Source organism: Lithobates pipiens, unplaced genomic scaffold (genome assembly GCF_037356315.1).
Source record: "Lithobates pipiens isolate NorthernLeopardFrog02 unplaced genomic scaffold, aLitPip1_a1.2 Scaffold_8, whole genome shotgun sequence".
In the NCBI taxonomy this organism is placed as follows: Eukaryota; Metazoa; Chordata; class Amphibia; order Anura; family Ranidae; genus Lithobates; species Lithobates pipiens.
In genome coordinates, this window is record NW_027507903.1 from 541,749,394 (window position 1) to 541,763,274 (window position 13,881).

Below are 13,881 nucleotides of genomic sequence, written 5' to 3' on the forward strand. Positions count from 1 at the left end.
CTGGGAGCAAAAATCTCTGAATCAGTCCCTGGTCAATGTGGAAGTCTAGCATGCATGGACAGAGCTGCTGCATCCCAGATCCTAATCCTAGTATGGTGTCATTGAAGCATGCTGAGACTTGTAGTCTCACGGAAACAGCTGAGCGAGAATGTTGTGTGTCAGGAACTGCTGAGTGTCTCCATAGACAGACAGTCCCCTCCTCTGTACACACAGGTACTCCCTGAGCCACTCCTGTATACATGGCCCTCCTCTCCCATACACACGTCTGTTCCTCTCCCAGCTTCTCCTCCTCCCTGGACACACAAGTCCTCCCATATTCCCCATTCTCCTGTCCCTGGCATGGAGCTGGCACTGCCCCTTTCCTGTTATTTGCTCTGCTTTTCCTGTTTTGGTGAGTTTGTTTTTCCTAAAAGTTTGTATCTCTTCTCTGGATCCTGCTGTAGTCTCTCCCCGTCCTAATCTCTCTTCCCCTCTGCTTTCCTGAAGCTTCAACTGCTACAAATCACTAACTTCAGTATTCTCTTCCCAGGACATCCATGATCTTAACGTAGATCTTAGTGGCCATACACGCTTTGATTTTTATTATCCGATCGATGTGCGATTTAGCAAACTATTCAGTAGGTGTAACTTCCCTCCCAATCCATATAGATCAGATTCAATGAAAAAAACGATCGGACAGAGCGCAAAATTATCAATCGCATTGCACCAAATCGGCAGCACATGCATTTGTTCATGAATTTGGATCGGGTTATGAGATTGCCTGATAAAAACAGATGCGATCGATAACTTACGATCGTATCTTTCAACTACTGACCGAAATACGCTTTTCTGTGTGTGTGTCATACCGATTGAATCGATTGTCAACTATAGATTGATCATTTCTTTTTGGAGAGATTGAAGTAAATCGATTATTTATCAAAGCGTGTATGGCCACCATAGCGGCTCGTTTACACCGCAAAATCTGTGTTCAGTGTGCAGTTCCGAACCCATGTTTACATGCATTTGTAATGCGTTTTCATTGTGTTTGGGGAGCATTTGCATTTTATTGCCATTATTATGAACTTTTTTACAGAGTTGCATGTACATGCGTTTGCGGTACATTTATGTGAGTTTTTATACTTTTCCTTGTGAAAAATGCATGTGAAAGCACCTAAATAGGGTAAACTAGGCGCGTTAAAATACATTCCTTTTTCTTGCACATGCGTCCATAGTGCGTTTAAAAGTGCGTTTGACTACATCTGGTACAGGTTTCTTGCACATGGTACTGATGTTCTGATACCTGGATATTCCTGGCAGAAAGTTCCTGTGTAAAAAATGCAAATATGACCCTTATAGTGCATACATTTACACGCATATAGGCACATCTGTAAACATCCGTGTGCATATGTGCATATACAATTCTTCAAGCTCTTTAAATGCTCTTTTGCGTAAAAATATTCAACTAATATTATACTCTAATAATCAAATAGATAATCCTGGTGCCTTTCCTTGCGCATTGTTGCTTTTTTTAATTTAAGGGGTGTGATAGACCAACACACGTATATGCGTATTTAGGTGTACTCTCATGAAATACTGACCAGTAATTCAGATTTATGTTTTTTTTTATCCGAACATGGCTCTAGTTTCTGAGCGTTTACGTGACTCTAAGCACGAGCCCATAAAAAAGCAATGGGCTGCATGCAAATCCATAAAAAAGAAATTCCCGAATGCTGAAAAACATTGCATGGACTCCACTGATCCGTTCAGGGCTATGAATACACATTTTACCTACCATGTTGATAGTTGGGTGATTATTACAGCATGACTTATATGATGCTCTGCTGCCTGGCATTAGGCCTTGTTCAAACTTTCTCAAAATACTGACGTTGAACAAACGCACCTATCGAGTTGTTCGTTTAGCACATGTTAAAAGCTCATTAAAAAGCGCTCCCTAAAAGCCGTATGCGCGTTTGATGTGCACCCCAGATTCCTATTTGTTTGGCAGTTGTGAATAAGGCCTAACGTGCCGCAGGCACTCTGCAAATGCGTTCCAGTGCGTTTATGGTGCATTATCATAGGCTTGAATGGAAGGAGTTGAGATGCTTCAACTCCTTCCAAACTCCACATGAAGCTTCATTTTTGAAGCACAACAATGCAAACGCTTCACGCTTCATGCTTTGATAATGTGATGACCATATTATCAACTGTAGACTGCTTTACTAGTACTTTGAGAAGCAATAAAAATGTGCCTCAAACTAATGCTTTTAATGCCAGTGTGAACAGGGCCTTAGGGCTCATGCCCATGGGTGCAAAAAATGCCGCTTTTGGATTAGTACAGGCTTTATTTATTATTATAGAATACTACTAGCTACCTTATAGTATAGCCTAGGCACTTAGTGTCATTTAGGTCCATAATACACATCAGCATCCAGCGGTGAAAAAAACAACCACCTGTGTTCCAGATGAGTATTTTTACGCAATTTAGCCCTAAGTATGTACTGTATATGTGTACACGCTTATGGGCTCTTATAACACCTTATATGCTATAGCAGACATAAGTTTGTTTATATGCCAGCTGCCCTGTCATAACAGCTATGGCGGTAGCAGCAAAAGAGTCAAAAGGTTACTATACCTGTAGATAAGTTAACAGATTCCCCTTCTCATGGGAACTATACCTCCTTTTCATTTATCTTAGAAGAGAGAGAGAGAAGCAGACAAGGAGCTGTAAACTATGCCAGTTGGCAATCTGGTCCTCTTCTCAGTTGACAGGGTGGCATGGTACCCTGTACTGGTGGCCTTCTCCATAGGCCATAGTGAAAAAGCCACCCACCTGTAGGCTTGCTTTACCCCTTAACCTGTACCTTATTTTCTAGCACCTAACCCACTGTACACTATAAAGTCCACTTTGACACCTAGTGTATTGGGGGGCATTTCAAAAAACATGTAATTGTGCATTATTTTACCAATTAACACGTTGAGGTAAGCTAGACCAGTCATTTTGAATTGATATCCAGTGCGCAAAAAAATAGATATGCACCACAATGACAGATACACACAATACTTGCTGCCCCAAAAAATATTAGAAGCAATAATCAAGTGATCACACCCCGAATTACAACATTCCTATATCTTTAAGTGTGCAATTCCATGTTTGGGTTAGACTTTTCAGGCATTCTACAAATACAGTATCTCACAAAAGTGAGTACACCCCTCACATTTTTGTAAATATTTTATTATACCTTTTCATGTGACAACACTAAAGAAATGACACTTTGCTACAATGTAAAGTAGTGAGTTTACAGATTGTATGACAGTGTAAACTTGCTGTCCCCTCAAAATAACTCAACACACAGCCATTAATGTATAAACCGCTGGCAACAAAAGTGAGTACACCCCTAAGTGAAAATGTCCAAATTGAGCCCAATTAGCCATTTTCCCTGTCATGTGACTCGTTAGTGTTACAAGGTCTCAGGTGTGAATGGGGAGCAGGTGTGTTAAATTGGGTGTTATCGCTCTCACTCTCACACACTGGTCACTGGAAGTTCAACAGGGCACCTCATGACAAAGAACTCTCAGAGGATCTGAATATTAATTATTTGTCTACATAAAGATGGCCTAGGCTATAAGAAGATTGCCAAGACCCTGAAACTGAGCTGCAGTATGGTGGCCAAGACCATACAGCGGTTTAACAGAACAAGTTCCACTCAGAACAGGTCTCACCATGGTCGGCCAAAGAAGTTGAGTGCACGTGCTCAGTGTCATATCCAGAGGTTGTCTTTGGGAAATAGACGTATGAGTGCTGCCAGCATTGCTGAAGAGGTTGAAGGGGTGGGGGGGTTCATCCTGTCAGTGCCCAGACCATACGCCGCACACTGCATAAAATCGGTATGCATGGCTGTTGTCCCAGAAGGAAGCCTCTTCTAAAGATGTTGCACAAGAAAGCCAGCAAACAGTTTGCTAAATACAAGCAGCCTAAGGAAATGGATTACTGGAACCATGTCCTGTGGTCTGATAAGACCAAGGTAAACTTATTTGGTTCAGATGGTGTCAAACATGTGTGGCGGTAATCAGGTGAGGAGTACAAGGACTAGTGTATCTTGCTTACAGTCAAGCATGGCAGTGGGAGTGTCATGGTCTGGGGCTTCATGAGTGCTGCCGGTGTACTATTACATAGTGTCCCCCATCAGATAGTGCCCACTGTGTACTGTGCATGCGCAGTACACAGGACACACAGATTCCGAAAATAGCCAAAAATGAACGGCGCCTGCGCCGTGAGTCCAGGTTCTAGCCCCACATTCCAAGTGGACATAGAGTTAGAATAAAATGAGCCGAGAGCAGCAAGGTCATGCCGAAGTGTGGAGAGCGAAGCAAGCCCACGAGGGGCCCTCTAATATGTGCAGCCCTATGTCCACTTGGATGGTGGGGCTAGCACCTCGACTCACGGCGCAGGCATCTTCTGAGATTTTCCGAATCTCCTTCTGCTCCGTACTGCGCAAGTGCTGTGCCTGCGCAGTACGGGGCGAACACTTCTAGATGGCCGGACGTTATATGGCAGAACACCGGCACTGGGAAGCTACAGTTCATTGAGGGAACCATGAATGCCAACATGTACTGTGACCTACTGAAGCAAAGCATGATCCCATATGTTAGGACACTGGGCCGCAGGGCAGTATTCCAACATGATAACAACTCCAAACACACCTCCAAGGCGACCATTGCCTTGCTAAAAATGCTGAGGTTAAAGGTGATGGACTGGCCAAGAATGTCTCCAGACCTAAACCCTATTGAGCATCTGTGGGGCATTCTCAAACGGAGTGATGGAAAATAATGGTGGCAACACAAAATATTGACACGTTGGGCCCAATTTGGATATTTTCAGTTAGGGGTGTACTCACTTTTGTTGCCAGCGGTTTAGACCAGGGGTCTCAAACTGGTGGCCCTACACTTTTTGTAGCTGCTGACTTTTAATAAACTAAAAAATGTGTGGAACTCCGCTCTAACTTTGTTCCCAGACTTTTTCATGGTGGGCTTCTTGGGTCCGACCCACTGGTCCTGAGTCATTATAAAAAGGACAGGGGTCTGTATCCTAGTGTTCGTTGCCATTACCCTCTTCACTGGTGATGCTGTTGCCGAAGTCTGTCCTGCCAGCCTGCTATACCATGGCGGGCCTAATTACTTGCTGATGAACATTTGGCTTTAGGAGTCTCCCACAGCATAGGAGGATTGCTGGAACCTGCAATCCACGCTGAAGATACCAACCCTAGACAATGCCACCTTGGACTTTGCCAAAGATGGACTCTTACCTGTGTAGGTACACTGGGGCAGCCACAAGCCTGAGTTAGGGATTTGTTTATGGAAGGACTGTTGCCTTTGTTTTACTGTCATACCTAAGTTATTTGAGTAAAGCTTTTGAAACTTTGTCTTTGCCTGGTCTGAAGTTACTAAAGAGGAGCAATGCAAGTAATCAGCACTCATAATTTACAGCTTGGAACAATTAGCACATTGGGTATGAAGATGCAAGTGGTAACCAAGGGTAACAAAGGTTTTACAAGCAGCCTGTCGTGAAGCGTGTGCCTGTGGCAGGTAGGACAGCTTGTGCACAGGAACGAAAGAGCAAGAGTTAAGTGAGTACACACATTGAGCCTGTGCTAGAGAAATGGTGGAGCCCATTTTTTGTTACTGGGAGTGAGGTCGTAGAGATACGCTGGACAGATGGAGAGGGCACAGACTCTCGGTTAACTCTCTTTATGTCAACAAACACCATTACTGTTACTCGTTGCATTTAGGAGGGAAACTAAGTTCAGTCATCTGGTTAGAGGTCAACCCTAAGGTTTCGTTTTCTCTAAAAGTGACCTCCACCCTGTCCCAGGGCATTGGTGAGCACAGCACAACTAACGGTAACCCATGTGCAAGACAGTGACCCATTCTAGTTGCCTAGCATAGTCCAGAAGAACCCACTCCAGGGTAGGCCTCTTATGTGACTCACACTTGGTGCCTAATAAGGAGGGGAACATGGAGGAGGTACCACCCGTTTACCCTATATGTTTAGCAACTGTGGAGGTTTCCTTGTTTATCACTGACTGTATGATTTTAAATTGTCATACATATTTAGATCAAGTTTCAAATCCAGCTTGATCTTCAAAGACATGTTCACATTGTGGCTTTAACTCTTGCCATGGTCAAAGAGGGTGTTTTAAAGCAAAAGGCTCCCAAATTAAGAGTGGTGGAACCTCGGGCTGAACTCCATCAATAAGACCATGGCATTGGTTGATCTTATACATGCAGTGCTCTGTGAATGATGCCTAATGCACTAATTTTTAGTTCATATTATTTATTTTAATTGCATCCTGTTAGTGACATATTCCTTATTTGAGTGACTGATCTGTTTTCCTGTTCTCTTCAATATTTATTTTCAAGGCTTAAGTGGTGCCACAGACCTAATCAGCTCACTGGTGACTTTGCAGAATGAATCCATGGTGGATAGTGGAGAAACATGTCAAGGGATCATCTTCGTGTTCAGCAATGATACTGGCAGACTGGTATGGTTTCCAGTGTTATTTAGTTTTGCTCTGTTTTGCCATCTGTGTCCCATTGGGGATGATTTCCCTTAATTTCCTGTCCCATGGCCCAAAACAGGAAGTGATAGCAAATCCCTCCAAAGTGGGTCACCAGACCAGTCCCTATTGGAGCAGGTCCCCTCTTTTACTGTTTCGGGGACAACCCAAAGTTTAGGATTTTCGTTCACTTTTGATGATAGCGGTAAACATGATACATTGAGAGAGTGAATTTCCCTAACAAGGGCACAGACAGCAATAAAGCTCTGACAGATGTTTAATCCCTCTCTAATCCTTACAAAACCAATAAAAAAAGTTTTGTGTTTAGTTATACTTTAAATATTAGGTAATTAACATATTCATATAGTAGACTTAAGACTGCAGTAGACACATCTGGATGATGGACCTCTTTCAGATGAAAAGTGTAAAAAAGCTGAATTCTGGTTGATTGATAAGGCTAAAGCCTATAATTTCTTATTATTTAGGTTTTATAGATAAGTGTAGTGATGTTTATTTGACTGCTCAAATAGTTATATTTTTATATTTTTTATTTATATGAAAGTTTTTTGTTTGTGGTTTGTCTTTTGCCTTGTACACACGATCAAACTATCCGGCTGACTTGGTCTTCGCCCTTCTGTGGGCGAGATTGACACGTCGCTGGCCCTTTCACCTGGTATGGACTTAAAGGGGAAGCCCTACGCTGAAAAAACGGCATGGGGGTCCCCCCAAGGTCCATATAAGACCCTTATCCGAGCACGCAGCCCGGCCGGTCAGGAAGGGTGTTGGGGACGAGAAAGCGCCCCCCCCCCTCCTGAGCCGTACCAGGCCGTGTGCCCTCAACATGGGGGGGTGCTTTGGAGAAGGGGGGCCGTGCGGCCCCCCCACCCCAAAGCACCTGGTCCCCATGTTAATGAGGACAAGGGCCTCTTCCCGACAACCCTGGCCATTGGTTGTCGGGGTCTGCGGGCGGGGGGCTTATCGGAATCCGGGAGCCCCCTTTAATAAAGGGGCCCCCAGATCCCGGCCCCCCACCCTATGTGAATGAGTATGGGGTACAATGTACCCCTACCCATTCACCTGTGAAAAAAATTTAAATAAAACACAACACACAAGGGTTAAAAATAATTTATTGCACAGCTCCGGGGGTCATCTTCCGTCTTCGGGGGTCTTCTCGCCGGACTCCTCCGCTATCTTCTGCTAGCTCTTTAACTAGCGGAGGAGCCTGGCTTTATTCTTCGCCGCCGCCCGGGTGTCTTCTTCCGACTTCGGGGGTCTTGTCCCCCTCTTCGGTTCTTCTTGCCGGGCCTCTGCTCCTTCTTCCAGCTCTTTTACTGGCGGTGGCCCGGTCTTCTGTCGCAGCCTTCTGTTCTTCTCTCCTTCTTCCTTGAGATGTTGACTTGTCACTGTCTCTGGCCGTAATGACAGGGATGTGTTGCACGGTCGACTTATATAGGGACAATGGGTGGGGTCACCGGGTGATGTCCCCGCCCATTATGATGTCACAGTCCCAGCATCCTCTGATTGTAAGTCAATGGTTTGCAGCCAATGTACTATGACTTCTCAGTGTCCTTCAATATTCCTCATGATGGCCCATAAGTTATCTTACACTGTTGCATGTGTAATTTTTAAAACATTTTTGACAAAGGAAATTGTAATTGTTTATGGAACAATATTTCATGCAAAAGATTGTTCATTCAAAGAATTGGCCACAAGTCTAGTGAGCGCGATCTTATTTCTGTAGCCAGCTGTAGGATAGAATAGCTTACTTACATTATATTTGTTCCCAAACGTATCCTAAAAACTGTAAAAGAATAGGACCAATGGCAGTGGGCATGATACGTTACAATATTTCACCAAAAAGAATGGACTTTTCCATCCAAATCTAGAATGCAGATCCTATGTGTGGCCATTTATGAGAAGCCTATCTAGCTTATTTATACTGTTTTGATCTATAATTAGGAAATCCCTCTAATGTAAGATCTAATCATGGATGGATTTAGGGCAGATGCTTGTCTTGTGTACTGTCTTAAGTGGTGAGAAGGGGAACATTCCACTGACAATTTTAGAGATTTTGTGGCCTGCTAATAAATAAAGAATGTAAACTCAAAATTATTTTTTATAGTACCAAGTAGATGTAAAATCCTAGGACTAACTTACTAAAGCCCAAACTGCTTTTCATCAATAATCCTGTTTGTCAGCTGCTTTAATTATTACATGTATTTCCTTTTATGTACTTTAGTGGTAAAAACCTCATTCACATCATAACTTATTTATTGTTCTGGACAAAGTGGAGATGAGTTAGATTTTCTATTTTTGTTGCTGTCCTGGAATAGGATGCAACAGAATGGAAATGGATGGGAAAATACAGACAGGCAAAACCCCCCCTGAAAAAAAAACTAATAAATGTTCTAATCCTTGGCCACAAAATAGGTTGTCGCTGTTTTTGTTCTTATTTGGGACCTTTTCCATCACTTCCTGTCTGGGTAATATCCTCTATTGGAAGGTTGATTGTGTGTCATGGTCACCTGAATATGCCACCCACTATATGGCCAAAAGTATGATTATCCTTCTCACTATATGGCCAAAAGTATGACTATCCTACCCACTATAAGGCCACATGTATGTGACCCTTCAAAATATCAAGTATATTCAGTACAAAGACATTCTAGACAATTGTGTGCTTACATTGTTTAAACATTTTGGGGAAGGCCCCTTTCTGGTCCGGCATGATTGGATTGCACCCCTGTGCACAAAGACAGTTCCATAAAGACATGGCTTGATTAGTTTGGTGTGAAGGAACTCAGTAGGCCTGCACAGAGTGCTGATCTCAACCCGACTGAACAGGTTTGGGATGAATTGGAACACCAATTAGGAGCTAGGTCTACTCATCCAACACCAGTTACCTAACCTTGCAAATGCTATTTGGCTGAATGAGTATACATTTTCACAGATATACTCCATAATCTAATGGAAATCCTTCCCAGAAGGGTAAAGGGAAGCCAACTCAACTGCATATTAAGGCCTTAGGATGTCTAACCAACTTATAGGTGTCCACAAACTTCTAGCCATAGAGTCCAGCTAGATAAAGTCACAGGGCTTAAAGGTCAAGTTTAGTAATGCCATCTTTTGCATAGTTACATTGGTCCAGCCTTGACCAATGTAACAATCTATGTGCTATATCGGGTTACTACTTTACAGTAATCTCCACTAGATTCTGTGTCTCTTGCAGAGCAGCTGCTCTGCTGCATTGTGAACACAGGAGGTGGCTTACTAGGCATGGGTACCAGTCAGGGAACATTTAGCATTTTCTCAAGAAATGCAAAGCAATCTATGATTGGATAAGGTGGACGATCAGGGTGGCAATGTCACAATCTCCAGCTTGTCCAATTATAGAACACTTTGCATTCATTGAGAAAATGCGGTGTTCTCTAAATGTTGCCTGTACTGAGCAGGTGACCTCCCGTGTTTAGTAAGTAGCAGGGCAGCCACATGGCATGGGACCTGGGAGCTAGTAGAGATCACTGCAGTAGTTGTGCCTACTACAGTGATTTCCAGCTTTGACAGGGATCCCCCAGGTATGGCACATACTTACATTGGTGAAGATGGACCAATGTAACTAAGTAGCAGCTCCGAAACTTGTGTTTAGGAGCTTTTGGTGTTTTTTTGCCAAAGCTCCTAAACTCAACTCCATAAAAGCATATGTGTCCATGTACACATAGGCTTTTAGGGTTGTTTAGTAGCTGCGGCAGTTATGTGAGGTTCAACCTCCCCTACAACGCATTCAGTATAGGAACGTTTTGACTGCTGGCCGCAAAATGTGCAAAATTGTGGCAAAATCACTTTGCATTTTTCCAGGGCCGGTGGTCAAAGTAGTTCAAGTGTACATGAAGCCTTACACATATTAGTGAGACCCTGATTGGGTTTTAAGGTCAGCAATACTTACTCCGGATTGTTTTTTGCTTGTGGCACTGTGTTGTTCTGTTTACATAGGTATATTGCTATGGCTAATTCTTAAAGTGGAACTTTAGTCAGAAAATTAAGTCCTGCTAGATAACTTCAAGCCCCTTTTGCATGTATAGCTACAGTATCTCACAAAAGTGAGTACACCCCTCACATATTTGTAAATAGTTTATTATATCTTTTCATGTGACAACACCGAACACATGACACTTTGCTACAATGTAAAGTAGTGAGTGTACAGCTTGTATAACAGTGTAAATGTGCTCCCCTCAAAATAACTTAACACACACAGCCATTCATATCTAAACCACTAGCAACAAAAGTGAGTACACCCATAAGTGGAAATGTCCAAATTGGGCCCAAAGTGTCAATATTTTGTGCCACTATTATTTTCAAGCATTGCTTTAACCCTCTTGGGCATGGAGTTCACCAGATCTTCACCAGATCTTCACAGGTTGCCACTGGAGTCCTCTTCCACTCCTCCATGATGACATCACCAAGCTGGTGTGTTAGAGACCTTGCGCTCCTCCACCTTCTGTTTGAGAATGCCCCACAGATGCTCAATAGGGTTTAGGTCTGGAGACATGCTTGGCCAGTCCATCACCTTTACCTTCAGCTTCTTTAGCAAGGCAGTGGACGACTTGGAGGTGTGTGTTGGGGCGTGTGTTGGGGTGTGTTGGGGTTGTTATCATGTTGGAATACTGCCTTGTGGCCTAGTTTACAAACAGAGGGGATCATGCTTTGCTTCAGTATGTCACAGTACATGTTGGCATTCATGGTTCCCTCAATGAACTGTAGCTCCCCAGTGCCGGCAGCACTCATGCAGCCCACAGACCATGACACTCCCATAACACACGCTTGACTGTAGGCAACACAGACTTGTCTTTGTACTACTCACCTGGGTGCTACCACACATGATTGACAACATCTGAACCAAAAACGTTTATCTTGGTCTCATCAGACCACAGCACATGGTTCCAGTAATCCATGTTCTTAGTCTTCTTGTCTTCAGCTAACTGATTGTGGGCTTTCTTGTGCATTATCTTTAGAAGAGGCTTCCTAGGATATCTTTATGTAGAGCAACAATTTTTTTTTTCAGATCCTCAGAGAGCTCTTTGCCATGAGGTGCCATGTTGAACCTCCAGTGACCAGTATGAGAGAGTGAGAGCAATAACACCAAATGCAACGCACCTGCTCCCCATTCACACCTGAGAACTTGTAACACTAAGGAGTCACATGACACCAGGGAGTGAAAATGGCTAATTGGGCCCATTTTGGACATTTTCACTTAGGGGTGTTCTCACTGTTGTTGCCAGCAATTTAGACATTAATGGCTGTGTGTTGAGTAATTTTGAGGGGACAGCAAATTTACACTGTTATACAAGCTGTACACTCACTACTTTACATTGTGGCAAAGTGTCATTTCTTCAGTGTTGTCACATGAAAAGATATAATAAAATATTTACAAAAATGCGAGGGGGTGTACTCACTTTTGTGAGATACTGTATGTCAACCATTAAAAATAGGTGTCTATTCTGTTTAAAAGCCAGTAATACACTGTCTCAGCCAGTTCTGCACATGCTCAGTTGCTCTCTATTTTTAGGCACTGTGCCTAATTTGTAGAGGATTATCTGTGACAGCCTTAACGCTGAATTAAACCCTCCTATCCTTTACAACCAAGAAAGCTGCTTCTGTTTGATCTGCAACTGCCATGGTGCTGCACATTTGACCAGTTATGGCACCAGACATTTGATGGTTTGGCAGTTTGGTTGAGGACACAAGCAAATGTGACAGTTAGCAATCTTAGCATTCGAGGAATGTAGCTTTTTTGAAACCCTCAAATCAATAGGTTTAGTTTCACTTTATGGTTTACTGCTGCTCAGGGTCTCTGGGTTTCAGCAAAATGGCAACCTCCAGCAAGAAGAAACAGGAACAATGCTGGAGGAAATTTACGGCACACACTAATTTTGGTAATATAATTAATAATGTGAAATCTAAGTTTTTTTGTGTAAGAACATTATTTTTATTATTTATTATTTTTATTATTTATATTATTTTTTTATTAAGTTGTTGTGGGTAAAGTTACGAAACTCCTGTGGATTTTATTGCAATAATGAAAAACTATAAAATAATAAAAATGTAATTTAAAACTTGATAATGCCAATTTGACAGTTGCTTGCAGTTGCACTACATAGGGTTTATTTACTAAAGCTGGAGAGTGCAAAATCTGGTGCAGCGCTGCATAGAAACCAATCAGCTTCCAGATGTTATTGTCAAAGTTTAATTGAACAAGCTGAAGTTAGAAGCTGATTGGCTACCAGCTACAGCTGCACTAGATTTTGAGTGCACCAGTTTTAGTAAATCTCCCTACATGTGTCTGCTTGCTAGTTTCCCATGCCTTATGTAATTGAAAAGTGTTTTCACTACTCATATATGCGCACTCACGCTGTTTGGATGTAAATAGAATTTTCCATCCTCTCTTTCACATTTGACAATTTCCTCTTTCACTTCAGTTTCCTCCAGATCTTATCACTATAATCGTTTTAACTGCCTGCTATTTTCGGTGTCTATTATGGTTATTTTTAGCTGCAACTGGTACGTGATACAAAGAAAGGCCCCCTAAAACTGGGTCTGTCCTCTCCACTTTTCGGACAAATAACATGTATCATATCTGAGCTTGGCCTCCTTTCACATGCCTGCTCCATGCACCCCTCCACCATGTTTTGTCCAAATACAGACTCCTATTTACTGTCAACAATGCATCATAGAAAATAAGTAGTCCCTGGAGTTCTATAGTTTAGCTGAGGTTGTCCTATATTGATCTAGTTTGCTTGACTATGCTAACTTTATACGGTCATGTCTATCTTCCTCAGGGATAGTTCAGTTAGATTCTGCTATGCAGGTATTGACCAAACCTGTTAAAAAATAGATTGCCTTAAAACAAGTCTGATCTACATCTAATTGGCTTATTCTTTACCCATGACACCTGGTATGCCAGGAATATCCTTTTTGGCCTTGTGAGGAATTACACTTAAAGTGGTTGTAAACACAGGCACCGCTGTCTACGGCTCAGTGCGCCTGCGCGCCGCTGTCTACGGCGCATGCGCCGTAGACAGCGGTGCCTGTGTTTTGGCAAATATCTCCTAAACCAATTTAGGCAAGTGGCGGCTCCCGTGCACATGCGCAGGAGTGACGTCATTGCGGCTTTGTCGAATGACAGCGGCGGAGCAGCGAGACCCACCAAGAAGATGGATGCTCCGGACTACAGGGGACAGCGGGGACTTCGCTGGCTCCTGTGTCAGGTAAGTGACACATAATGGACTACTATGCGATGCATAGTAGTCCATTATGCTTTACCTTTGCAGAGAATCAAACAGGAAGTAAACTC

At 42.9% G+C, this 13,881-nt stretch overlaps 1 protein-coding gene across 1 annotated transcript in view; it reads left to right on the top strand.

Annotated features, from left to right (window-relative positions):
- The first annotated feature begins 225 nt into the window (after window positions 1-225).
- LOC143960806 (scavenger receptor cysteine-rich type 1 protein M130-like) overlaps window positions 226-13,881 on the top strand; it is a 48,777-nt gene continuing 35,121 nt past the window's right edge. The window contains exons 1-2 of the mRNA XM_077469723.1: window positions 226-391; window positions 6,397-6,518. Coding sequence (XP_077325849.1) covers window positions 340-391; window positions 6,397-6,518 — 174 coding nt within the window. The 5' untranslated portion in view covers window positions 226-339. The remainder of the gene's footprint in view (window positions 392-6,396; window positions 6,519-13,881) is intronic.